This window comes from Gavia stellata, chromosome 5 (genome assembly GCF_030936135.1).
Source record: "Gavia stellata isolate bGavSte3 chromosome 5, bGavSte3.hap2, whole genome shotgun sequence".
Lineage (NCBI taxonomy): Eukaryota > Metazoa > Chordata > Aves > Gaviiformes > Gaviidae > Gavia > Gavia stellata.
In genome coordinates, this window is record NC_082598.1 from 41,529,053 (window position 1) to 41,555,898 (window position 26,846).

A 26,846-nucleotide genomic window follows, 5' to 3' on the forward strand; every position below is an offset into this window, starting at 1 on the left:
AAAGAGAAGGACTAAGATCCATTCTCAGTGAAAATGTTCTTGTTTGGTGAATAGTCTAAGAACACTAAACTAACAAAGGCAAAGAGGTTAGGTTTTCTACCTTGCTTAAAAGCAGAACACTTACAAGCTTATGTTAACCCTCTCCAGAAAAGCGAGTAAAGACTATGATGTATTTAATAAAAAAAAAAACTCAAAAACTTCACGAGAAGCTAAACACGCCTTACATGCCACATGCTATAAAATCTCAGATCTAAATTGCTACTGCTTTTGGAAGAATATAAATTCAAAGCTACAAGCCGGTCAAAATCTAATCTTTTTACTTAAAGAAAATTACTTAGCACACAAATGAAAACCTTAGTTAAAAACAAAAGCTGTAAGCTTTAAATGCATACACATACTAACAAAAAAAGTCTTAAACTGCTGTAAAATTGTCTGCAAATTGCTGCTTTTCTGAGTAAATATTTTGTGAGATTGTTATCTTTTAATCTGAAATGCAAACTGTTTTCTTTACTGATATAACACATGCTTTTTTAAAAAAATGAGCTGCAATATTTGCATATGCCAACCACTGGGCTTAGACACCAAGTAAAGAATATTGTGGCGGGTAAATAATAGAAAAAGATTTAGTCCACTGAGCTTCAAACATGCACTTTAAGAGGGAAATATTTTACTCTAGGTTTACTTTGATGGAAGCAGGGGAACTGAAAATATCATAGACCTTCTTGATGGCTAGACTGTCCTTCATTTCTTCACATGTGCATTGACAATTCTGTCCTGAGAATCACCACAGCTTCAGCCTTTTAAGAGTAAACTAGCTGAAGATTATCTCAGTAATGGGTCAGATGGAAGACTGATGCAATAGAAAGATTTTTTTGCATGGAACAAAAGTTCAGCAACATCCCCTATACCAAAGTGGCTAGTACAAAGGATATGAAATTTCTGGGTTTTGCTTTTCATTTACTGGAAGTTGGAATGTGGTAGCTCCTAAACCAACACATGCTCTTCTAGTACTTTGCATTTGTTAATGTAAAAGCTATGTCAGAAAGAGGGAAGAGGCAGGATGTTGTACTCAAAGCTTTTAACAAAGTACTAAACTTTCTTCTAACTAAACATCAAAAAAAAGTTACATGAGAAATGTTTGCTAACCTGCCACACAGCATCACATTTTGCTAGATATGCTGCCAGGTAATACATATAAAGCTACCTTTTTTCTATCCTGTATCTCGCCTAGGCCACGGCATGTTGCCTATCAGCCTAAGAGACTGCTGGTATTGCCTATACTGCAAAAAAGTGTCTTCTTCCTATCTTAGCAGAAAGGGCAATGAGCACAACAGTGACAAAAATAGCACTGGGCATGCTGACAGCCAGGTGGGATGGGAAACAATGCCATTCTGCCTTTGCTCAGCAAGGCACACATTGCACCATCATCCTTGCCAAGTGGCCAGCGTGCAGATACGGCAGGTTGTAATTTCTTGAGCTAGAGCCTTGAAAAGTGGGTTAGAGCTCCTAAAAGGTCAGGGCCACAGATCTTAGTTTTGTAGTACGCTGTTTAAAAGAAAGAAACTGAAACCAGCAAATGCAGCTTGCCGTGGATTTTTATAGTTCTATGTCCACAGTTATTCAAGCCCTGTGTGCCAGTTGGCTAGTGTCCCTTGTTGGTGACACATTCATAAGTTTTTTAGTAGCAAAAACCATCCGCGTTCTCAGTGGATCACATTGCAATTTTGTCTTCCCACCCAGCCCTATCTCCCCACCCCAGCTGCTATTTCAGAAACAATTAAATAGACAGTTCTTGCTCTCAGGTATAACCAACAACTGCGAATGACTTCATAAGCTCCTTATGGTACTGACACTTGGCTTGCCCACGTCAAATAGTTTAGTCACTGACCTGATCTTGGGTTGGCATGGGCTCCTTTCAGTTGTGTGTCCCAGTGCTTGGAGAGTCAGGGTCGTATCTTCTCAGAAGGCTGCAGATGCAGGTTTCTTGGCATGAAAATGGTGGAGCCACAGCTGGTCACTAATCAGGAGGTACAAACAGGACCCCTGAAGCAAAACAACTCGAAAAAACCTGAGAGTGAATCTGTGAAGACTTTATATACCCTTTGGTATGGTCTGTTGCTGTGTGGGATTGGTGAGGAGCTGGGAGATACGGGATTGTGCAGCTGACAGCAGTTCCTCCCTGACTAAAGGCCCCTGTGCTGGTGGTGCTGCTCGTGCCAGCATGGACCCTCCTGGGTCCACCTGAAGTGTGTGGGGTGGCCTAAGGAGGCGCGTTGGGGGGACGCCCACTGATGACTGGCTTCCTGCTCTCAATTTGGGTCCTGGGAAGCACTGAGGAGATGAGGATCACTACTGTAATCCGGATACAGTGTCCGTCTTCTAGTCTAGTTGAGGCAGCAGCTACCAAGCCAACCTCTTTGGCAATGGGCTGTGAGTTACTAGCTTGCAGGTACCACCACTGGGGTTAGTCTCCTGGCTGTGCTTTCTCAGCTCTTCTCGCTTGTCTGTCTGCCTGCCCGTTGGGAGTTACATTCCTTCTACCTACCTGTCAGTTTTACTTCCCCCTGCCAGAATGAAAGTTTACCCTGGGATTGCCTTAAATTAGAAGCTTATTAGTTCTAAATCAGGAGACACATGTAACTAAGGCAGTGACTAAGGTCACTTAAGAATCACTTAGGCAGATGAAAAGAAAACAAATCCTGATTTCCACCCCACCCCCCCCCCATCTCAAAAACAAAAAGACTCTAACTAGAGTAATCCAAACACAAACACCCCACCAGGCACCCTCTTCTGCTTCCTCTCCCCAAGGCCTCCAGCTGAAAAGGTCACTACAATTCCCCTTCAAAACCAAGGAGCAGACCCTGCTGTTAACCAGGGGTGCACAGATGTGTCTCTCTCCCACACAGCTGGAGCAGTTTGTTGACCAGAGCTCATGGCATTACCAGTTGTGCGAACAGGCGACACACCTCTGACTGGTGCAGGGAATTACCGGTCAGAGAAGCAGGGATGTAAGTGCTACCACTGAGCTAACAGGCAGCTGCTGCACGAGCTGGTGGTGTCACAGGCTTTTCGTGGTGGAAATTCAGGCCATAGCTGGCTGTGCTCTGCAAGCGCTTCCGAATGGCTGCTGCTAATGTGGAGCTGTATCCAAAGGCTGAGATCTTGTAGCTGCCATTGACCTCCTCTGTCGGAGCAGTCTCCCTCTTGCACAAGGAGCTGCCCAGCTGGGAGGATCATGGACTGCCCTCGCCCTTCCCCAGCCATGGGCATCACAGAGGAGGGAGGGAGGTGAGGAGATAGAAGCCAGGCTTGGATGCTGCTCTGCTTCCAGACTGGCAGGAATACGCGTGGCAATATCTCAGCCTCAAAGTAAAAGAAGAGTCAAAGCAGAAACCCACTCAGCCTCCTTGTCCCTTTTCCCATGCTGAAATGCCATGTTCTGAGTTGATAAACGCACACCAGTAACTGCTGCGTAACGCCTGCCCACTGCTTATCTCTGCAACAAGTCACACATTTCAGAATGAGCTGCAGTCCCTTCTCCTTTCTTTTCTCCCCTCTTCAGGTCTCATTACTCTCCTGATGTGTCCTTACCTGCAAAAGCTCTTTAAAACTTTTTCCTTGAAGGTTTGCACCTGATGTTATCAAAGGTAATTAGATAATTGATACACAATTCACATAAGGCTCTCTGGTTTCTTTATACCTTGTGCTTTCCCCAGGCTGTGAACTTTAAGTAATGCAAATGGGAGCATCCTCTGTTGTTTTACTGAGTTTAACTTTAGGCTATGTTAAAACTAATGCCTAATTGTTTTTTATGTATCCAAAGCACTTTATTGTTCTTTTAATAATAATTTTTCTTTGTTCTAATTGTTCCCTTGCCAAGGGTAGTGCCTGTAACATTAACAACTGCAGACTCATTAGGGATTTGATAAAGAGTTTTTGTTACTCATAAAATCCCCCTCGCTTGTATTTTGTTTTGTTGTTGTAATCACCATTTCAGTTTATCGTCATCCTGGAACGGTATTTACCAAGGTGTCCTCAGTGAAACTGCCTGTAAGGAATTAGTCCCAAACAGTTTAGGTGGAAAGTTTAGGTGGAAAATAAGTTTTTCTTTTTTTTGCAGCTGGGGATGCCTTCAGCTTGCATTTGACTACAGCATGCTTTTAAGCTCTCTAGACAAGGAACAGTCACTTATTTTCAGTGCATGCTTATAGTTTTCTTATTTTTGCTACTTTTGACATTCAGAGGTCTTCAGAAGCAATGTTCACTTTGACTATTCCCTCAGAAACCTGCCTGAAGAAATCAAAATCAGATTGTGTCCAGTTAAATCCTACCACAACTCTGTCATATGCAGTGGATGTCAGGGATGAATTTAACCAACTAATTTAGATTAGGAAGTTTTATGGTAGAGGTACAGCATTGAAGAACTGAAGTGTATGGGTATGCAGAAAATTCAGTTATAGGGCTTAAAGTAGAGAGATGCAAATAAAAAAAGAAAAATCAGTCCTTTAAAGATAAATAAAATAATACGTAATAAGCAACTCTTCTTTCCCTAGTCTTTGAAGATGATTGATTGACCCTTGCTGTTCCCCTATATGATTTCTAAATGTCTGCAGTGCAGGTAGATATCTTATCAGTTGTAGATAGAAGAAGAACCAGTGGTGCTGGGAATTTCTAGTGTGGGTTTCTTGGGGTTTTTTTTTTTGGGTGTGGAAGGGGAACAAACAAATCTCTACTTATGTGACTTTTTACTAGAATCAAGTCCTCACTGACTTTTCCTATGCTTCCTTACTTGTCACTTGAGGACTATTATGTATGTGTGACTGTTTTGTACTCACTTCTGTATTTGCTCTTATTTAAGTGGCCATTCGAGATACAATTTCTGATATTGCCAGAGCCAACAGTGCTCTTCATTGGAGAAGATGACTTTGGTTTCTCTTTCTGTGGATATTACACAGCTGGTGTGGCTGGGGGCTGTGGGAACAGCGAGCAGCTGTATGGCCCTGGGCTGCCCTGCAGCTGGTTGGGCTTGTCTGGTCCTTCACCCATTCGACATAGCAGGTTATTTTAGCAGCAGTAGATGTACAACAAATGCTGTAGCTTCTGAGAGGTATTTATTCATTGAGATCATGGTAATTTTTTTTTTTAAATTGTACTTCAGCAATCTTTTACTTTGTATTCCGTCATGTAATACATCCAAATATAAAATAGGACAGGTGTACAATTTTTATTCCATAGTTCAGCTTCTTAATTACAGTCTAGTAATTTACAGGCAGGTGCTTTCTGTAAATCCTTTAAGCATGTCTTGAAAACATTATTTTAATGCATCAGTAAGTTGGTCAAAGCTTCTACAGCTGTTGTTTAATAACATCTAAGCCAACTATCTCAGACTAGTCAGCACAGAAGTGTATGTTTTCATTTTACTTATTATAATAGTATATATTAGTAATTGTAGTCTATTGTATAATACTTCAAATGCACACACCTGAAAATATTTTCCCCATTTTTCAGAAAGCTATATTTCCTCGATTACAATAACCAAAGAATTTCACCTTGATTCCCAGAAAATTAGGCAACTCCGTCTTGTTGATTGAGCTCTACTAGCCGCCTATCAGCCCAGCTCATCACTGGCTGCCTTGCCTACTAGCACATTGGATAGGGATTACAAAAAGTTGTCTCCAGCTCTTCTTGGCCCTTTAAAAATAGTTTATAATAGTTGAATTGCCAGGGAATGTTTTGTCCTGAATATCGTTGAACAGCTAGTGAAGGCTGTAATTCCAGACTCTCAGAAAAGTGAGAGAAACAGATATTTTGCAGGATACCTGCAGGAAAGGGTGTTTATTCACAGAGGTGCCTGGAAAACACTCTGACCATCAGAAAGGCTAGTTGATAAATAGAAGCATCTCAGAGGCTCAGAAGGGACCACAAATTTCTATTTTGCCCCTTAATGCTTGGTAAACCATGCGTGCGTTTATGGGGGCTGGACTGCTGTGAAGCGTTAAATGATGTGCAATGGATCAAATCGTCTGAGGAGCTGGTCAATACTGAGCTACTTTGGCCAACAGAGTTTGAGGTGGAAAACTGTAGGCCAAGCCAGAGTCGGAAAGAATGTGCCCCTTGCAGAACAGCAACCATAGAGAAAGACTCCCCACCCCAAAGATCAGGTTTATATAGTCACAGTGCAGACTTGTATGGAAAACTGGCAGGAGAGCCCTGATGAAGCATCATTATCCTTCCAGGTGTAGATTACCATGCTATGTTTTGATGTAGAGCAGTAGCTGCAATTTGGAGGCTGATATGACAGGAATAAAGGCAAATAATAAACTTTAGGGGGGTTTATTTTTCTTCTATATGAAATCCCTCTTCCTTGGCTGACAATCCTTTTAACAGTGCATTTGTACAGCCTTCATGCTGGTACTCTGATTTCCTAGGAACTCGTTTAGTGAAAGGACAGGGTACAACTTCTATCCATTTGTTCTAGTTACAAATAAATTACTCTGGGGGTGTATAAAAACAAATAGGAAACAAATGAAAGGGTTCTCTGTTAATAGGAAAGAAAAGGTGATGTTTTGCTGCCAACCCTGCGAACACAGCTTTGATAATGAGAATCATGGGGACATCTTTTTATAGGTATTAACTTTGCTGACATATTGGGGAATAAACTGGAGCCCTGTACAGCTGAAAGAAAAAGCTGCTGCATGTTGGACAACCTCTCTCTTTTTGGGGTTTTGCAAAAAAAGCCCCTCTGACTCTCTGCAGCTTGACTAGAGGTTAACCTGTATCATGCATTCATCAGAGATTACACATCCTTTTCAAACTTGAAATAATGCTTTTGGTTAAAGTTGTTATAACCCCTTGGAGGCTTATACAAACCACATTTTAATATAATTCTAACTCAGTTTCTTGTATCTACGTTAGCACAATAAGGATAATCACAAGTTAAAACCTGCTTGCCAAGGTTAAGTTCAGCTGCTTCTAAACATTCATAAGATACTGAACAAGATGCTTCTGTTCTTACATATTCTGCTGCACTGAATTTTGAAGGTGGGTGAGAAAGTAGACCCAAATGCAGTTTCCTCCATCAAAGATATTTCTGTGCTATGAGCTATAACTCTTCCACGGACAAAATCTGTAGTAAGACTGACCCAAAAGGACAGAACATCTCCCTTCTCAGATGCCTCTCTCCTCCTCACCCCTCTGCTAGCACAAGCTGCAGCAAGTGAAGTACCCGAGGCGGAAGGGCTTGTGGCTCTGCCAAGTCAAGATCAAAGCAGTTTTAGTCACTCTTATCTTGAGGAAGGGATCTGCCACAGCAGAAACACCTCTTGGCACAAACCAGAAAGGAGGGAAGAAAGCGGACCAGTATTCTGGCAGAATCTTGCAGAGGGGGATCCAGCAGAAGGGAAGAAACACTAAAAAGGAAAAAGAATAAAGAAAATAACTGAAATGGATAAAAAGAGGTGAATGCTGCAAGGAGTCATGAAGGCAGAGCCACACTGTTCTTTTTTTAAAAGAGCTGTATGTGATGTCTGAAGAGAAACACGCGTTGTCTTGATCCACATGGGGAGTAGGCAGAGCTGCTTTGTACTGATCTGGGTTGACTTTTCCTGGAAAATTTAGCTAAACACTTTTCCTCTTTCAAAAAAGCCTGAGATGCAGATAAATATTAATCTGAAGTGAAACAGTGACCATAATGTTCTGCTTCTACACACTATCCACAAAGTATCCTCAGGAATACACAAACATACCTTTGGTGGAAAACTCTGCTCTGGCTTGGTGTCCAGCAAAGCTTTGCTCTATTTGTGCTGATGCATTTAATGATAAATACATTTCACATTATGCAGTTCTCTTTATTCTAAATTTAAGCCCCTTGCAGGAGGGGGTGGAACTGATTGCCTCTCAATCCCTGAATATTTGTGATGGAAATAAACACGCAAGCCCTGGTATGAAGAGGTATCCAAAATTATCAGTCGCTGAACTTTGTAGGTCATGCTTCGTTCATATCCAGAAATAAACCTGATTCCTGCTTCTTCCCTTTTACCACCTATTTCCTCCTTCCTTTCTCAATTAAAGTGCCCACTCCTAATCTCACCATTTGGCCTTTCACCTCCCCTCAAGCTCATGATTCCTGATCTTCTTAATCTAGGATCATTACCATCAATCACTCCTTTAGGCAAGTGAAACCTTTTTTGACAGAGGGATGCCAGAGACCTACAGATCTTTCAGGCTGATAATACTGTTTTAGTTCTGGTGCCAGTTGGGATTTTTGACTAAACTGTGCCTAGTGGTGTTTTGTGCCAATTAGATGCTCCAAGCTGATCAACAGAAATTTGCTTGGGCTGTGATTCCTTCCAGTTTGAGTCATTTACTGGGAGAGGTGAAGGATTAACTTAATTAAATCAACTAATACTTTGACAAAGCGTTAGGGATACTGCCAAGGTTAATGAGGGCTAAGGTTAATGAGGACCAAGTTTTCCTTTCCTATGTCTTAATGTCTTTTAGATAGTACCACTTACCAGACTGGCCTCATTGCAGTTCCCCTCACATCCCTTACACTGTCCATGATATCCATCTCAATGCCCTATTCATCTGCTTCTCTAAAATGGATCATTGTGACTTTTTCTACATCTTCTGCTGAGTACAAGCTTTCCTGCTGGACCACTTTGCAAGGCTCCTTCTCATCCATATATTCTGTGAAGCTGGGCATCTACCACAGTGGACACACAAAAGAAACAAACGTCTCTTTGTGTATAATTAACTTGCTTGACAGTGCTGTGGACATGACACCTTTAGGTAATCACAAATTCTTACTGTTTTAACCCATGTCCTCTTTGTTCCCCTATTGTCTGCATTGTTTTCATAAGGGCCATTGAAGCATCTACTGCACTACCAGGTCCTGTAAAAAAGACATAAATACTAAGCTAATGGGAACCTTGTAAATAGCTAAGACACTTAAGGCATACCAGACTGCAATGTTTGAATGCAGTTTTTTTGGGAACTGTTCCTAGAAAGTAATTTTTTTTTCCTCGGGCACCATGCTGTCCATCTACTGTGTCAAATGATAGCACACAATTTTCAAAAGTCCTGCCTCAGGAGTAGTACCGCTGATATTAATGATACAAGAATAGAAAGCCACCACACAAAGCAAATGTATTTTCTGGATGCTGCTGTAGCTCTGGAAATGTGATGCATCTTTCTGATCATCTCTAGCTAAACTTTCTCATTGTTTCTTTGTTTTTACACAGGTTTCTTAGACAGTTTTTAGAAGGTTGGGTTTTTTTCCCCTTTGTTTAGCTTTTCTTCAGTCCAGTGCATTTAAAATTATAACAAGGAAATATAACACATGGAAGACAGGGAGGTGATTTGAGACAGCCAGTATGGCTGCACCAAGGGCAAATCCTGCCTGACCAACCTAGTGGCCTTCTATGATGGAGTGACTATATCGGTGGACAAGGGAAGAGCTATGGGTGTCATCTATCTGGACTTCTGTAAAGCCTTTGACATGGTTGCTCACAACATCCTTCTCTCTAAATTGGAGAGATAGGGATTTGATGGGTGGACTGTTCGGTGGATGAGGAATTGGTTGGATGGTTGCATCCAGAGGGCAGTGGTTAATGACTCAATGTCCAGATGAGATGGGTGACAAGTGGTGTCCCCCAGGGGTCCGTATTGGGACCAGTACTGTTTAAAGTCTTCATTAGTGACATAGACAGTGAGATCGAGTGCACCCTCAGCAAGTTTCCAGATGACACCAAGATGAGTGGTGCGGTTGACATGCCTGAGGTACGTGATGCCATCCAGAGGGACCTGGACAAGCTTGAGAAGTAGGCCCACGTGAACCTCATGAGGTTCAACAAGGCCAAGTACAAGGTCCTGCACCTGGGTCAGGGCAACCCCCAGTATCAATGCAGGCTGGGGGATGAAGGGATTGAGAGCAGCCCTGTGGAGAAGGACTTGGGGGTACTGGTGGATGAAAAGCTGGACATGAGCCGGCAATGTGTGCTCGCAGCCCAGAAGGCCAACCGTATCCTGGGCTGCATCAAAAGAAGAGTGGCCAGCAGGTCGAGGGAGGTGATTCTGCTCCTCTGCTCTGCTCTGGTGAGACCCCACCTGGAGTACTGTGTTCAGCTCTGGGGTCCTCAGCACAGGAAAGACATGAACCTGTTGGAGTGGGTCCAGAGGAGGGCCACAAAGATGATCAGAGGGATGGAACACCTCTCCCATGAGGAAAGGCTGAGAGAGTTGGGGTTATTCAGTCTGGAGAAGAGAAGGCTCTGGGGAGACCTTATTGCAGCCTTTCAGTACTTAAAGGGGACCTATAAGAAAGATGAGGACAAGCATTTTAGCAGGGCCTGTTGCAATAGGACAAGGGATAAATGGTTTTAAACTAAAAGAGAGTAGATTTAGACTTGAAATAAGGAAGAAATTTTTTACAATGAGAGTGGTGAAAAACTGCAACAGGTTGCCCAGAGAGGTGGTAGATGCCCCATCCCTGGAAACATTCAAGGTCAGGCTGGATGGGGCTCTGAGCAACCCGATGTAGTTGAAGATGTTCCTGCTCACTACAGGGGGTGTTGGACTAGATGACCTTTCCAACCCAAACTATTCTATAATTCTATGAAATATGAGATTACAGGAGACCTCAGGACAGATTTATGGATTACACATGGTTAAAAAACCCCCTGTTAGCAAGTAACTATACAGATTCACTAAAATTTGATTTTTTCAAGAGTAAAAATCTTAAATAAAGAAAGCACTATGCACTAAAGATTTACTAAACTATATTACTTATTAGTCTAATTTTTTCCAGTCAGTGGATACTATTTTAGAACAAAAAGTTTAGCAAAATCTCTTGGTGCACTAGCCATAATAGCCAGGTATTTTTCCTTGGGGTTTTTGTTGCTAATTTTTTAAAGGCCTTTCAACACTTTCTTTCAGACAGGGCAAGATCCTCAGAATGTTATGTAAAAGCACTCTTGGACCCTTGTGCTCTTTCTAAGAGGGTATGTGGAACAGATTTGGAAGGGGGTTAAACAAATGAATTAATGAACTTTATAATATTAATACCAGCGATAAAAAAGCTACTTCTGATCAGCTGCTTTGTTTTCTAAGGGTTTTGAAATGGTTTCCCTAAGAACCTTGATGGATTAAAACCCCAAAATAAATCCATTATCATATTCTCTTTTTAATGTACATCTTGAGTTCTCTTGAAAAACGCTGGGCTAACAGTATTAAAGATTGATGCTCTTTAAACAGAAAATGGATACACCCCTGGTGCAGCCACATTGAAAGCCTTCCAATACTGCCTTCCTAAAATGCTCCACCCCAATCTGTCTTGTCGCACTCACTCAGGCCCTTGCAGGTTATCAGTAAAAATGCAAACGAATTCTGATTATGATGACTTTTTTTTTTAAACAAAGGTGACATTATAGAGGTGCAACCCATCAAATCAATTTGGTTAAGCTATTTATACATGTTTCTTCTGTGATCTTCTGTGGCATCCGATTTCACTGAGGTCATGGAGACATTGATGCCAGGTAAACTGCCAGTAATCAAAGGTTGTTAAGTGCTTGGCAGCTTCCTTTTAAGCTTAGTCTATTTTTATCATGAGGAAGACCTAGTTCAGCATCTACAGACCATTTATCTGTGAACTGGTAACACCCAGGAAGTATGCATTTTATCATAAAAATATCCATAATGTTGCAGAACCTTCTGTTCTAAAGCAATCTCATTTTTCCGAAATAAGAATGTGCCCAATGAAAAGTGAAGTCTTGTCATACCTCTGCAACAAGGCTGCTCTCCGACGTGTGAAATGCTTTGTTTCCCAGCCCCTCTCTCTCCTTTAAGCCCTCTCCCCCAAGGCTTCTGTTTAGTTTAGATTCTAGAATATACGCAGGGAAACACATGTGATTTTAGAGTTTTAGTTGCACTTGGTGTTTATTCCAGTTTTCCAGTTGCTCTATCCTGTAATAGTGGTTTGATGGCCACAAAAAGGAGTCCATCTTAAATGGAAAAAGTTTAGGGTAGGTGCTGATGAACTCTTAAGAGACAAAGATCTTCATTTCAGGCATGTTGATTAAAGCCCTCTCAGCCATAAAATAATTAATTGAAAAAACCTGAAGCAAGTCATCAGTTGGGGCAGATTAGTATAGCTCCACTGAAATGATGATCCCAGCAGTTAATGGTACCTGTGTCCTAGATTCAAAATATATTCAGAACTACCTGGTATTTTAAAAAAAAAAATTCTGTGAAGAAACTTCATAGTCTTTTGAAGAAATGCATATTAAAGCTAAATGCTCCTGGTGAAATATGAGAGGAAGGTCTGTCCACGCTATCAAGTTGTTCATATATTTGTTGCATGGAAAAGATATGATTGTAGGAAGACTGAAAGAAATTCTGAATGTTAAATTAGTCATGAAATACTGTTATCAGTGGAAAGCTTTGGAGAACACCCAAGCGAGAATTTAATTTAGAGGTAGAGATGATCGTTTATTATTAATAAAACTTTTTGTTGAAGGAGTCCTGTGCTTAGCAAGTCATAACCATTTTGCGAATCCATCATCCCAAAAGTTACAGGAGCGCAGCTCTGAAGCACTCTGTCCCTAGGGCCACCTTATACCCATAGTAGGAGGATTACAGTTGTTTGTGGTGAAGCTGCATGCTAGCTTTGTTTTTGTCTCAGTTTTTAAAAAAGAGAGATTTCCTTAAGCTGAAAACAGTGAGATAACGGTCTTCATCATCAGTCTAATGTGTCCTATCATTTTTTTCTGAGCAGTTATGGTTATACTAAATATTTGAAAGATCAGCCCATGAAGTGAAACCAAACCTCTCTCCTCCACCTACCTCTTTCCACTGGTCACATATACATATGTACGTATATATACACACACACGTGTGTGTGTGTGTGTGTGCATGTGTTTCTATGCCACGCTGTGGCAAGTTCTTACTAAACTTTCCTCAAGATATGGCCCTTCATTTAACCTTTATATTTCCATATTGATCAACAGTTGCTTGCTGTTGACCCACAACAAACTCCAATATATTTTTCTTATATTTTGCCTATAAAATCTGAAAACGTTACATAGATCATATTTTTTCCCCCCCAGAACATCTGAATATTAGTTTTGTGGATTGTTTTCTGACAAGGACTGCTAGAGCTTACAATTAGTGTCCAGCTACGAGTAAGTGAAAGGTTTCCTTTGGCAGTGCAAGATGCTGTGCAATATTACTCAACGGAGGATGCAAAAGGCATAGCAGTTCTTTGCCCCAACAGCAGCCTCGCTCCCATTAGACCTTTCAAAATCAGACCATTGAGATGCAGTCAGACACTGAATGATATAACCCTACCAATCCATGCATAATATAATTTGCTTAGCAGGTTTAGCAATTCTCCTTTCCCTCTCTATTTTGGGCATACAGTGTTGCTTCCAGGACTTTGACAGTTTAGGGCCGGTTACAATCAGCAGCTCGAGGACTGCATTTACATTTTAGGCAGCCATTTTCTTCTCTTTCCAAACCCTCTTTCCTCATGTTCAGGCTGCAAATAAATGATGCTGCGAGCACTGCACCTGGGAAGGCTGACAGTCTGCAGTGCCTGGTTCTGTGTACTGATAGCTAAACAAATCTGAAGTATCCTCATACAGTAACCTTACTGCTTTCGTTCCTGAGTGCACCGCATCTTCAAATTAAATTTAAACAATACCTAAACAAGCTTACTTATTTTAAAATCATAAAATGAGAAGTCTAACTCTACAGACACATTTCTTTCAGATTATTTGAAAGATCTCTTCACTAACTTGCGGCAATTGCTCAATGTATGGATGCATTTCACAATTTTCCAAGTGCATCCTGAATGCTACAGGATCTCATTCCCCTCCTAAAACGTTCCTATGACCTACAATTTTGGGCCTTAATCTACAACTACAAGGCGCTGCCATAAAAAAGCACACAGTTATTGGGACTAGAACCATCCTCTGGATGCAATCAATGCTCTTTGTGCATAAACACAGCTTAAGGAGCAATAAACAAAACACAGTCACCCTACTCCCTCAAAACAGGGTAGATTGCAGATCAGTATTTCAGTTAGTCAGCCACCTCTCCAGCAATCAGAATAAGCAATTTAATTACATATGATATTTTTGGAACCTGAAAGCACTGTTACAGCCACCTCTTAGAGGATGTGATCTATCTGCATTTATGGTGCTTTCATTTGTAAATTCATCTTTCAAGTAAAAGCAGGCCACGTACTTACTTGGTATAAATTTATACTTGCTCTTACCTTGAAAAATCCCAAACCTATCAATTAGGTTCCACACATCAGCATTAACTGATTTCTGCTGAGAAGAAACATAGCCCCCCCCAACAAGTTTTAGAGGCCTCTCATGCCAACAGCTTGAGGGGTCTGAGGGACACCATGGGCCATAATGATCACCGGTGTGACAGAAGCCTGTCTTACCCTGAATTGTACCCGTACCAAAATATCGTAGCATTTAACTTGTTTGCACTTATTGTTTCCTCTGTCATGAGATCTACAATACCATTCATTTCCTAACTCTGGAAAGTTCATGTGATTTCCATCATGTATTTCAAAAACTCCAAAACTGCCCAACTAGTTTCATGTCTATTTTTCTCTCCACTCCTATCCGCCAATGGCACTGCAACATCTCTGCAAGATCTTTTAAGCTGCATTGCAGGGAGTCAACATGCTTTTAGGTGATGGCAGTGTACCAACGTTAATTTGACAAACCTAGTTCAGCCATTATTTCCTACTCTCCTGATAGTTTTTTTTTTTTTCCCCAGCCTATTTTCAATTTAATCTATACTTTGGTAAGGATTCTACCTTTAGAAAAGATAGCAAATCCACAAGCCTTCCATCATGCTACAGCTGCTGCTGTTATATTAGTCACTGAAAAAAATCTCACTTTGTGTGACAATGGGATTTGAATCATAATTGCTAAATATATCATGTATAGAAATTTGATTGCTTTACTTTTTTTTCCTGAAGGGAGGAAATGTGAGGGCAAAACCTTACAGTTTATTTCATGCTTCACTACAGTGTAATTCTAGACCCTAAGATTTCTACCATTCCTATTTTGGTAATGAATGGAATGTAAAAGGGAGGTATTTAAAATTAATCGCAGCAGTTCTGAAGGTTAAACCTGCTTAACCCAACCTTTTATTAAGAGAATGTCAACAGAGCATATATCTTGTCTAGGGAGTGCTGGGACATCATTATTCTTCCACCAGCATGTTTAGTTCTAAAACCTGGGATTTCTTCAGGTTCCTGTAGCCATCATGCACACCATATACCCATCCCAAATCATAGCGTCTGTTCTGAGCTACTCACTACAGCAGGATTTGACCTGAGAAACTCTAGAGTTTTGTTTTACTTTATTAACTTGGAGTACTTTTAAACAGTTTTTAAACAATTTTTTCCCTCGACCAGCAAGGGAATTTTCAGCCTGAAGTTCTCAGCAGCATCCGGTGAGGCTTTTGGCCAAGTTCTTCAGATACTGTACATCCACAAGGACAGCCTGCTGGCTCTTGCTGTGGCATTTTCTTAATCCTCAGAACAGATTTCCTGGATCTAGGAAATTTAATTCCTGACTCCTTCGACCCAGATGCTGGCAAAAATGTAGTCTGCAGTCTGTATGTAATTGGGTGTGTTCTTTTTTTTTTTTTTTCCTTTCTAGGAACTGGCCTTGCTGTTAAATTTTTCTAAAACAGTCATATTAATATGTTCAAAAATCCACTGTTGAGTTTCAGATAAAGGATCGCATCTGTTCATGAAAATCTTCTTCTCGGCTGGGTTGCAATCTATGCAGCTGCTGCTTACCGGATGGAACAAAGTTTTGTCCTACAGAAATGAGAAAAAAAATAGAATTAAGTAGCAAATGCCAAATCATCGGAAGTGTTCTCATTTTACAGAACATGGATTAACACAGCCCTATCTGAAATGATTTTGTGGTTTCTGTGCGCTAACCTTGTGTAATAACCACAGCTATTATTAGGAAGCTGTAGAGAATGGAGTAGTTTTTTTGCTTGGGTTATTATCCTTCACAAAATTGGGGATTCAAGAAAGAATGAGGAGACATCTTCTGGTCTTTAACCAACAACCACATAATATAATGAAAAAATAGAATGTATTTTAATAATCTTTGCATGTCCTGTGCTTCCCTGGAAATGTCTCAACCTGAGAAGTGTGGTGGTTTGTTTTTGTTTTTTTTTTTTTTTTTTTGTTTGGATTTGTTTTTGACAGTTTCTACGTGCTTCTGGGCAGGAGGATCTGTAACAATCTGTCTGGAAAATGGATACTCTTAAACTTGAGGAAGATGTTAAAAAGGAGTTATTAATTGAAGTGGTGTGATGGACAGACAGACCCAGGACTGATGGGTTCTCACCCCTCGAAATGCAGACTTTGCCTATGGCCTCAGTAAGACCAGCCACTGAAATACATTCTTTCTCCTATTAAGAAGAAAATCCTAACACTGTTTTAGCTCCCTGGGGAGATGCTGGGATGATAAACATGAACTAAGTTATTTTAGAAAGGATAATTATGATGATTAGTTTTATTAATTTTTACCTCACAAAACTGGAGCGAATTGCAAATAACCTGTGAATCTTTGGTAAAGCAGAAACTACCCAGATGAACAACCGGTATTTGCGGGTTGGGTAGTTTCAACGTGCTTAGTTTACGTAGGCAAGTGTTAAGAGAAAGGCAGATGTGGGAGTGATTAGATGGTTTGAAAGTTTCCAGGGACTATGCATTTACTGTATCTGCTGAAATAAATTTCAGATTACTCTCTGTAAAATGCATCCAGGCTTTTCCCCTCTGTGCCAAACATGCCCTGCCAGTATTTTAATAGTAATCCAGAATGTGCCTGCTTGCCCAGTTTGTGAGAGAAAAAAAAACACGCTACTTGTCAAATTGCAATTGATTAAAAACTCACAGAAGTGCTCTGGGTGCTGAGCAACACTCATACAGAAACTTCTCTTTAACCAAAAATACCCCATGTTCAAAAAAGAAGTATGAAGACAAAAATAAATATAATGCGATAAACCAATAAGAAATAGGTTTTTCTGTTTTTTTTTTTTTTAAATTTAGGAAAGATGAAATTGGTTGATTTTGGGGGTTGTGAAACACTGGTAAAATACAAAGCCCTGTTTTATATTAACGTATGCAACGTATGCAACAAAGAGCAAAGTCAAAAACATCTCGTGCTCTGGCTGAGGGTGATGGTGTTACATCTGCCTTTCACAAACACTGGTTTTCACATCCAGCATCTGTCCTTCCCTCAAAACAGCTGGTAAACACACGGACACACAAGATTGTAATTCAGAGGGATGCCGTCAAAGCCAGCAAGAGTAGACCAAATGGGTAGAGGCCTTTCTGTCATGCTCCATTTTGCTCTATGAGGCAAGCAGGTAGGATACTTCATCTTGCAAGAAGGGGCTAACGGTACCGTGTACAAAGGGCTGTCGTGTCCTTACTAGGAGGTGGGCCTGCAAGAACTCCCAAGCACCCTACGGGGTGGTACAGGCACCTGTTTGCACCTTGCCAGCTCCTCCTGCCCTTCTGTGAGAGATTGATGGAGTGGTGCTGCCCAAAACCAGGACACAGTGACTGTGCCACAGCCACCCCAATCCCCACAGGTGGAGTGGCCTCAGAGGAAGGTGGCATCTGGTTTTTCTTGCGTCATTGCTGGGCACGAGGATCAGCCAAGCTATTAGGAAGCCAAAGCTGGGATACTAGAAGCTTTAATGGGATAGCTGGTACGGGAAGAAAGGAAACTGCTTCAGTACAAAAAGTGTGCTATGAAAAGCACTCCAGCCTTTCCAAAGAGAGCTGGCAGTCTTTCTTCTCACAGAAATATCCAGGGGATGCAATTTTTGAGTGAAGCATTGTTGGTGCTTTCTTTTAGAAAGGCTGGTTATTAGGAGAGAAGAGCGTCTTTTAAGAGTAGGGACACGGTTACCACTCCGGAAAAACTTTGGCTGACTTAGCCATATATAAAGTCCTATTAATTTATCATCTCAAGCTTACGCTGACCCAAGGTCAAAGCCTGCTGCTCTTATGGATTTCAATGGAAACAGACTCAGGACTTTAAGGGGTAAGAGTTGCGTGCATCCCCGAGAAGAACTTTCCAAGAGAAATCTATAAATTCCTCTTCACACCAATATTAAAAAGCCACAAGAGCTCTTGTGGAGACTTTTCTAACATCTGAAAACAGCAGAGCGATTTTTTTTTTTCTTCCTCATGAAGGCAAGTCTGAAGATTTGCAGACGGAGAAACTTCTCCATAAGATAATGGGCCTCGACATTTCAGGGGGCTGGTAACGAGACACAGAGCCTTTCATTTCTTCTAGGTCACTGCTATAACTATGGCCAAGGTCAATAGCAACTGGAAGTCATTATCAGCTCGTGGCTGCAGTAGTTTATCTGAAATTAGTTGGTGGCCCCAGCGCAATTTCAGCAGGACAGATGTCCATATGATAAAAGCCACTATCACAATGACATGTCTTCTGTTGTCTGAGGAAATAATCTATGTACCTACTGTGTGAAGAGTGAACTTACTCTTACAGATTGTCCCTGAAGCTGTCAGGAGAGTATGAGCAAACCATGCTGTTCTGGGCACAGTTTTTGATGTCGTCAGTCTAGCATCTATCATAATCACTAGGCTCAGGGTAGAATTATAGTATAATGAAATTGATTTTACACAATTGTTTCTTTTTAAAGACCTACTAAATCAAACCCCTCTTGGATACTTGTGTTCTACAAATAGCACTAATGGGAGTAGAGCACATAAATGGAATCATGCTTTATCAGAACCAATGTATTACCTGTCAACCCAGAATGATGCTACATTGAGAACCAGAGGCGTATTCCCTCACTGGGAGGAATGGAAATTTGTAGGCATTGTTGATCTTTGGCTCTGACATGCTTAGGGATCTCAAATAGAGTCAAAGAAATGGCTTTAGCTTGGGAAGCTACTATTCTCCCAAATCTCTAATAATTTCAGGTTATTTACATTTATCTATCTAATTTCTCACATTGCTCCCATAATTGATGGGAGTCCCATTATGGTGTCAGTAAATTTTTCCCAGTATTAAACTCACTTTCTTCTATTTCCAACCCATAGCAGTGTTTATGGTATTACTTGGATTCATTCTACTCCATTGCTGCTTACAGGGATTTCTTAAAGGTATACTTGGCTGTTTTATCATAGACCAATATTTTGGATTGGTCCTAAAAAACCTGATTACTTAATATCACAGACTTACTAGACTTTCAAGTAGTTGCTCAGATATAGTTTAACATGCAGCTGTATATGTGATTAGCAGTATGGGAATAAGAATAGTTTTTTGACACATGTTTATTAGTGGTAGTTTTGGTTTCATTCATCTGAAAAGAATCTAGTTTGCACACTCTGAGACTGCACTGCAATGAGAAACAAAGTGCAGGCAATGGGGATAAGCCAGAAATTTTTTCAGAAGAGTACTCCTTACCCAAAGTAAAATATTAACATATTCTGCTTGTCACTAAAATATTTAAGCTGTTTTTATTCGCCAGTATCTAAATACAGGTTGTTAGGGTTTCTATGGTATAAGAATATGGAATCTTAAAACAGTGCCTGGCTTCAAATTGTATTTGCAGCACTTCACAGCCCTAACTTCTTCTTACCAGTGGCTCGAGGATGCAAATGTTCATGAGAAGAGACTCATCCTTAAAAGAATAAAAACCTCTTGTTTTATAGTTTTATAGGAACAGTATGACAGCAAGGTAAAAAAAGCTTCACATTAAGCATCTTATAAGATACTGACAAACAAGGTCATTTTTCCTAAAACATGGGAATAATTATTGGCAGGATGCATATGTGACCATTAGGAAGCTACAGTGTCTGTAAGTGGTGCAGAGAACAGAACAGAGTTGCTGACCTGCTCTCTGTTTTTAAAAAGAAAGCACTTCTTGCTTAACCAGACTACTACCCTTATTTATTTAGGGTGCAATTTCAGTACTATACAGTCCTCTAGGTAAAGGGCTCTAGTACAGATGCAGTTAAAGCAATATAACACCCTTTTCTTGTACAGTTTTTTTTTTTTTGAGGGGGAAACACTACGAATCGTATTGCCAAGATGCTTGCAAAACTAGATAAGGATTCTATCATTAGGATTTTGGAGGTATAGCTGTACCACCAAAAATCTCTAATGTAAATCTGCCCTGTATCTAATGAAATAGAAAAACAATAAAAAACTACTTACTGTGTAGCCAAACTAAAACTAAGCCTAAATAAAACCATAATTCTATTATTCCAATGCAGTTTCTTAATTTGAAGGTTTATGCAAACTAATCAGCTTGCTGTCAGGTTGGTATTACAGTTAAGAATGTGTCAGTACTTCCATCATAACAAAATTTTGTGAGGTTTCTTGCTGAGATGGAAATACCTGCCTTGCACTGAGAATTTTTATATGAGCCCTGTCAGCCTTCTGGAAATGAAAAATGAAGCTGTGCAGAGGATTTAATAGAAATCACGCTGTGTATTTTTTTCAAATATAATTTTTTTTTAGTTAGCTGCTGTATTCTGTCCAAATCAAAGGTGATGAGCCTTATAGAGGGCAGCTCCAGACCTGCATTTTATCTCAGAACTGGCTACATTAGGCACCAATGAAGTGGTAAAGGTATGGAAGTTTCTTTCTTGCAGCTTGGGTAGGCAAAAAGGTAAATCGGAATGGTTTTGAAGCAAGAAGGCATTATTATAGCATTATAAAGCCAGATATGCTGCAATACAGCCATGACAATTTATGTCCTCTAAATATCTGGCCCATACCTTGTAACTTTGATACAGGTAATACCTCAGTTTCAAAGGGATTGCACTTCTGGAAAATCTTGTGGTGGATCTCCAATTGCAACATAAATAGGGTAAAAAGGCACAGGCTAGTAAGTAGGCACTCAGAAAAAGGGTCGGGGCAAAACTATTTTAAATGGTTCTGGATTAGTTTTCTAATATATATCATTTCAAACTAGAAAGCACTGTTGAGCCTTATCTGGCAAAGTTCTATTCCTGGCAGTGTGGCCTCAGCTTAAGCAAGGTGGTGAGCAAGGCACAGTGGTCACAGAAAAGTGAGAGGAATCCTCAGCACTTCAGAGACATGTACGTCCTTATCCTGCATGGAATAGAGAGTTAGTGAAATTTTTAATCGAGGCAACTTGCTGATTAATGATTTAAAAAACCTACCAACAACAACAACTCAGTAGCACTGCCAGGACTTTTTGCCCTAAATGGGTCTCTGACAGTTTCTAGCTTGACCTCCTGTTTCCAGTGATTTATAAAAATGGGCTGAAACTCAGCAGATCAAAGTAGTGTCTAAGCTGCTTATCTTTAATTTATAAACTCCTGCCTTCTTTGGGCTTACAGCAGTGCTTTTAACGTTGGGTTGGGGTTTTTTTTGAGGGAGATTTTTCTGCCACTTGTAATCTTTAAAGTGTAGTAAAATAATAATATTTAACTCATGAGCAGCATTTCTTGCTGCTGTCACATTGGATGAAAATATTTCCAACAGTGCCTCTGTTAAAATGACACAAGCATCTTGAAGCGCCAGATTGGTAAAACACCTTTTGGGGAACGGATCCAACACAGACACCCTCTGAGCTGAATCAGATCCATTTTCATTTAGATTTGACCTAAATAGCTGAACGCTCAAAAGGAACATACTTTAGAGAGATTACCACAAAATTAAGAACATACTTTAGAGAGATTACCACAAAATTAAATTGGAAGAAGACGAGGTGGATTTTAAAATAAAACTTCTCTGATGGGAAAACACAAGCCTGTGCTAAACTGAATATAGGCTCAAGACAGCCTGAACCTCTGAGATGCCCCAGACTGACTCCAACCTTCCTATAGCTCCAGTGCTGGTTTCCCTTCATCCCGTGACAGTCATACAGTGTGACAGGGCTACTGTGCGAAATGGCGTCGAAGCAGAACTTCCTGGTGTGAAGTGGCTCCCCGGGGCGGATGTCTTCTCTCCAACCAAAGGTGAAGAGCTAGAAAAACAATCAGGCAATATAATGATATATTACTAGTGAAAAACGTTTAAAACCACACACAAAGCTTGATGCATGTTTCCCTACTCCACACATCCCAGCTGCTGGTTAAACGAGATCCTGCCTGTGTGCAATTCAGTGATGCCAACTGCCTTAAAGTGCATCAGTGGTGATGAGGAGTATACCCCAGGAAGGCACAGTCCCTATGGCAGGGAAGAAAACAACCTCTGGCAACACAGTACTGTGGAGAGGAGGGGGGATACGCTGTATTCAAGCCTTTAGTTATCCCGGTTAAAGCAGCACTTCTATGCACTAGGACTACAGCTACCTAGGACTCGGAAAGCCTCTGCTAGTGATGTTCCTCTAGCTCTCATTTGGGTCTGAAGAAGCTACCCAGAGAGATTTTCCCATTACAACATCTTTCCCATGTTTAATGAACAGTTTCCTTCTGTTTATATGGAGTACTGTTAGCATATCCTCTCTTGACTGTCTTTTTTTCCCCAAAACAACATGTTAAATGATCATCTTTCCACTGTGACACCTGCAAGCTACAGGCAGCTTGTTAAAACCCTTTTTCTCACTGCCTGAGAGGAATCGTGGAGGCTCATACTTAATAGAGGAATCCTTCTCAATCAGACTCCAGCTGTCTGAAATGATGCTGTGACACTGCAGCTTTTCAATCATCAGATGAAGGTGACAGGTCTGACAGCACCAAATTTAAAGATGCAGAGTGCATTTTCTTTTTCCATGGACCAATACTTGCAGAAAACAGGTTGCAGGTTGTAAATTGCTACCGAGAAGCTCTGCTGAGAGCTGTGAGGTTTTTTTTTCCTTTTTTTTTTTTTTTTTTTTTTGTTGTCAGTGCTGTTCTTTGGCTTTCTGCATGCCTTTCCATTTTCCATAGTATAAACTGAAACATAACATTGAGAAAGTGAAGCTCTCTTTAAATGAGCTAACTTTGCTAGTGGAAACTGTTTAGCTGTGATGGTTCATGTGGAACTGCAGTCAGGCTTGTTATCTGGAGAAGCAGCTTCCCATACTGTGCTCAGCCTGCCTCCAGCACCGCAGCTACCTCATCTCAGGGTCGTTCTGGTCCTTATCTAGCACCCTGCTCCCTGCAGGGTGTACAATCCCTGATGGAACCAGTACCTACAATTCCAAACTGAAGCTCGGTGTCTTATGGGTCTGATCCTGAATACTTCTGTTGCATTTCCCAGATTTTAACTCTTTCATTATGATAGCTATCTTCTTTCCATGGTCTTCATAAAAGATACAGCTTTTAAAAATAGCCATCTTCAATGTACCATCCTCCAAATCCCACATTTGAGAGGTGTTACAGTTTCTTTCGGCCTTCAGGCACAAAATACAAGCATATATCCAAATATTTTCTTTTTTTTGCTTGTGTATCTCACTGTAAGCCCTTGTTCTCTCTGTTAGCTGCTGTCACTCCCTATTTACTTCTGTATTATAGATTTACTAGACAGCATTTTCTCAGCCTGCCCCTGTGTCCTGCTTATTTCTTCTTTCCCCCAGAGTGCATTTTACATTTATCTGCAGTAAAATGCAGTGCACAGCTTTAACTTCATTTTCAAAACAATGCCTGCTTTTTAAAAGGTTAAGTCTTTTTCAACTCTTCTTCATGTTTCTTGGAAGTAGCATCATGAACTCCCTACAAAGATAAACATATAATTTTTCAAGCAAAGTCAGAAGTAAGATTTGGTACAGAAAAAAGCTATGCTGCCGCTTCTTTAGAAAAAGAGAGCCTGAAATGATTTTCCTTTAAGGAAAAAAAACAACAAAAGCCATTTCCTTTCTCTTACCCTTTACCTTTCTACAGCTAAGTAATAAACCTAGAGCTCAAAGTGATGAATAACAAATATCTAGAGAAATGGTGTGGAACAGTGGTTCTGCGATATTCTTACTCTCATCACTATTACAAGAGAGACATCCTCTTGCAGGACCTTCCTCATCATTTCCAGTGGGTGGTTCTCCAAATTTCTCATTCTGTGCATGACTGGTGAGCTGAGGGGCCAATTCCTGCTGCTCTCTGAACCTCGGCCCAAGGACTACTACCCCACTGAATGCATCGGTATGCCTGAAAGAGCTCAAGCTAGCTTTTAAATCAGATCATACTGATCCAGGGTATCCCTTTGCCCTTTCCACTCCTCTGTGGTTTCTGAAGACTGCCAGGGCCGTGTCCTGTTTGAAAGTCAAGACATGGTAACAGAGAGGGGTTTTTTATTCCCTTCCGCTGAAAACCAGGATTTGTGTAATACTACCTTTCAATGTTTAGACTAGCACAGATTCTCTTTCCTCCTTCTTAGCCTCCTGTTTTGTAAAACAGTTTCATTTTTAAATCAACACGTCTTCTCCCGAGTGATACTATTATAAAATCAACCTTGTTAGGGGCAGGAACTCGGCTTTAGGACTAAGAGAGAGAACAGGAAAAAAATTGATCAGAAAAAAGGTTATACTTCTCTATACACCCAATTAATATTAAGATTTTGTAATTACAGACAAAATTTGAAGGCCTACAGTCCTTCCAGTCTCATCATTCTAAGCTATCCTCCATTATACAGCAAATTCTCTCTAGTTGACACTAGATCTGGCCAATATAAAAATTATCTCTCTGCTGCGTAATGTGGAACAATGCTACATGTTATTAGCTGAAGTCCTGAGTACATAATGCTTTGCTTTGCCACCACCTGTTCCTTTGACCTAAGCTGTTAGGAACCACCTGCGTCGGATTTTACAAGAAATGGACGAACCCTTTTGTACCCCTTTATTCATTCCTGTCTGCTTGTTGGTTTGAAACAAGGCTGCAGCTGAATTTCCAGAGACATTATTAACAAAGAGCAGGCTGGTTCTTCACCTGCAACCTGCAGAGCTGCTGGTCGCTGCTCCCAAGAAACCCTTGGGACCCTCTGTCCCAGCTCAGCAGATGCTCATTCTCCTCTCCACCTTCTCTCATACCACCGAGCCCGTAAAACACGGCCCTGTCCTCTGCATTTGCAACCGAGCAACCGCTCAGCCCTCATGCTTTAGCTTTTAGTGTGGCCTAGCCCTGTCATGCGGTAACTGGGGAAAATACAGCTTTCCAGCTTCATTCATAATTGGCACAGGGCCTGAAAAATGATTGTCTGATACAGCCATTGGTTAGGGACCATCTATAGGACAAAGGCCCTTTTGATACCATTAATGCTTTCCAGCCTGACAACGTTGTTCGATTACTCGCTGCCTGGCTGGGGTCCGTCAGCTGGCATTGTGCTTTGACTACGGCATTAGACTTGAGCAGACATGTGCCCCGCACAAAGATGAAAGGCCACGTTTCAGACGTGCGCTCTGACTTGAACTATACCTCCAAGCAGAGAAGAAAGAGCTGGGCAGGCTGCATGGATGCCTGCTGGGCCGTCTTAGAGGTGATGCCTGTCCACTTACTCCCTGGCCAGGCTGGGGGACTTGAGAGGGTGGATGCCTGTAATTTTCCTTTGCTGCTGGTTGATCAGCCCGGCAGAGAACCAGTTTCCCATGAAGCCAGAAGTTAGCTCTGGGAAGACAGAGGTGGAAGAACGCTGTGCCGTGCCATCCTCCTGCCCCTTTCTTTCCCCTTTGTTTTTTAATTCTGGGGAAGTTTCCAGAAATCACAGTGACACTCATCCTCGCTTCCCGCCCTTCTCCTGTTCACCAGAAAGCCTGCAAGTGCCCCATGAACCTTCTGTCTGCTGTCTGCCCGCCGGGGCTTGTGCAGCCCTGGGTTGGAAGGTCTCCTTCTTCTCCTGGGGGCTGCTATAGGGCTGCACCCCCCAGCACGGCTGCTGAGACTGTCAGCTTTTAATTCCTGCCCTGGTAATGTGACATGAATCAAATGGCACAAAGGATCATATCTCTATCTAGCAGCAGCACTGACACCTGCTGCACTGGTCACATTGAGCTACTACAGTTTGCCACTGAACTCTCTGTAAATTTATACCAGAAGTTACAAAAACAGCTTACTGTCAATCCATGCTATTTGAAATATGATAATGAAATGCTTGATATTTTCATTAATACTGCTAGTTCCTACTGGCATATGTAGAAATCATGTAGGCAACAAACTAAGAAGATACAAGCAATAAAGAGGAGCTCTCGGAGGGTTGGTCGGGTGTGCGGCAGTTCTTCCCAAACACTCTCTAACAAAGTTACTCTTCATAGCTTACTGTGTTGCAAGTAGAAGATCACATCCTTTCTTCTTGGATGTTTGAGTTGTTTGATTAGACTGGGGTCTTACACACACTAGAGGTAACATTCCTGACCAGGCAGCCTTTGGGATTGAGTAAGGAGAGAATGCTGAGAAATTTCCATCAAAATATACCAATCTAACCCACACTTTTTTGGGATTTTTTTCACTTCTATTGACTGTCATGAACATAGTGACAGATTTTGTTTCCCAGTTTGGAAGTTGAGATTTTGCTCTGCAGGTTTCTGGGGAGCTACAGGGCACGGAGGCGTTGGCTACGGCTGGAGTTGTGGAAGCCCAGGTGCTAACACAGTGCTCATGGTCCCTCCACTCTGAGCTGAGGGGAACTTCAGGAAAAAGGGGGAAAAGCATGCTCTCTGGTTTCTGAAAAAAATCCCCCAAGCCCTGCATCACCAAAATGTTTTGACCTTCTAAAATAAAATATTTTCAGAATTTCTTTTCTAGAGGAAAACTGGAAGTTCTTCTCTGGATGAATTATTTGGCACATTCTATCTTATTTCCTATGGGATACAAATCCTGAGTTTCAGCCACCTCTGCTACCTTTTCTGTAATTCTTTCCTTTCTTTCTCAG

The 26,846-nt window shown here is 41.1% G+C and overlaps 1 protein-coding gene across 1 annotated transcript in view; it reads right to left on the reverse strand.

The window, feature by feature from the left end:
* Nucleotides 1–15,685: 15,685 nt before the first annotated feature.
* Nucleotides 15,686–26,846, reverse strand: part of GALNTL6 (polypeptide N-acetylgalactosaminyltransferase like 6) — a 476,207-nt gene continuing 465,046 nt past the window's right edge. The window contains exons 11-12 of the mRNA XM_059818036.1: nucleotides 21,889–22,038; nucleotides 15,686–15,853 (exon numbers count right to left, since the gene is read on the reverse strand). Of these exons, the coding sequence (XP_059674019.1) occupies nucleotides 15,686–15,853; nucleotides 21,889–22,038 (318 nt within the window). The remainder of the gene's footprint in view (nucleotides 15,854–21,888; nucleotides 22,039–26,846) is intronic.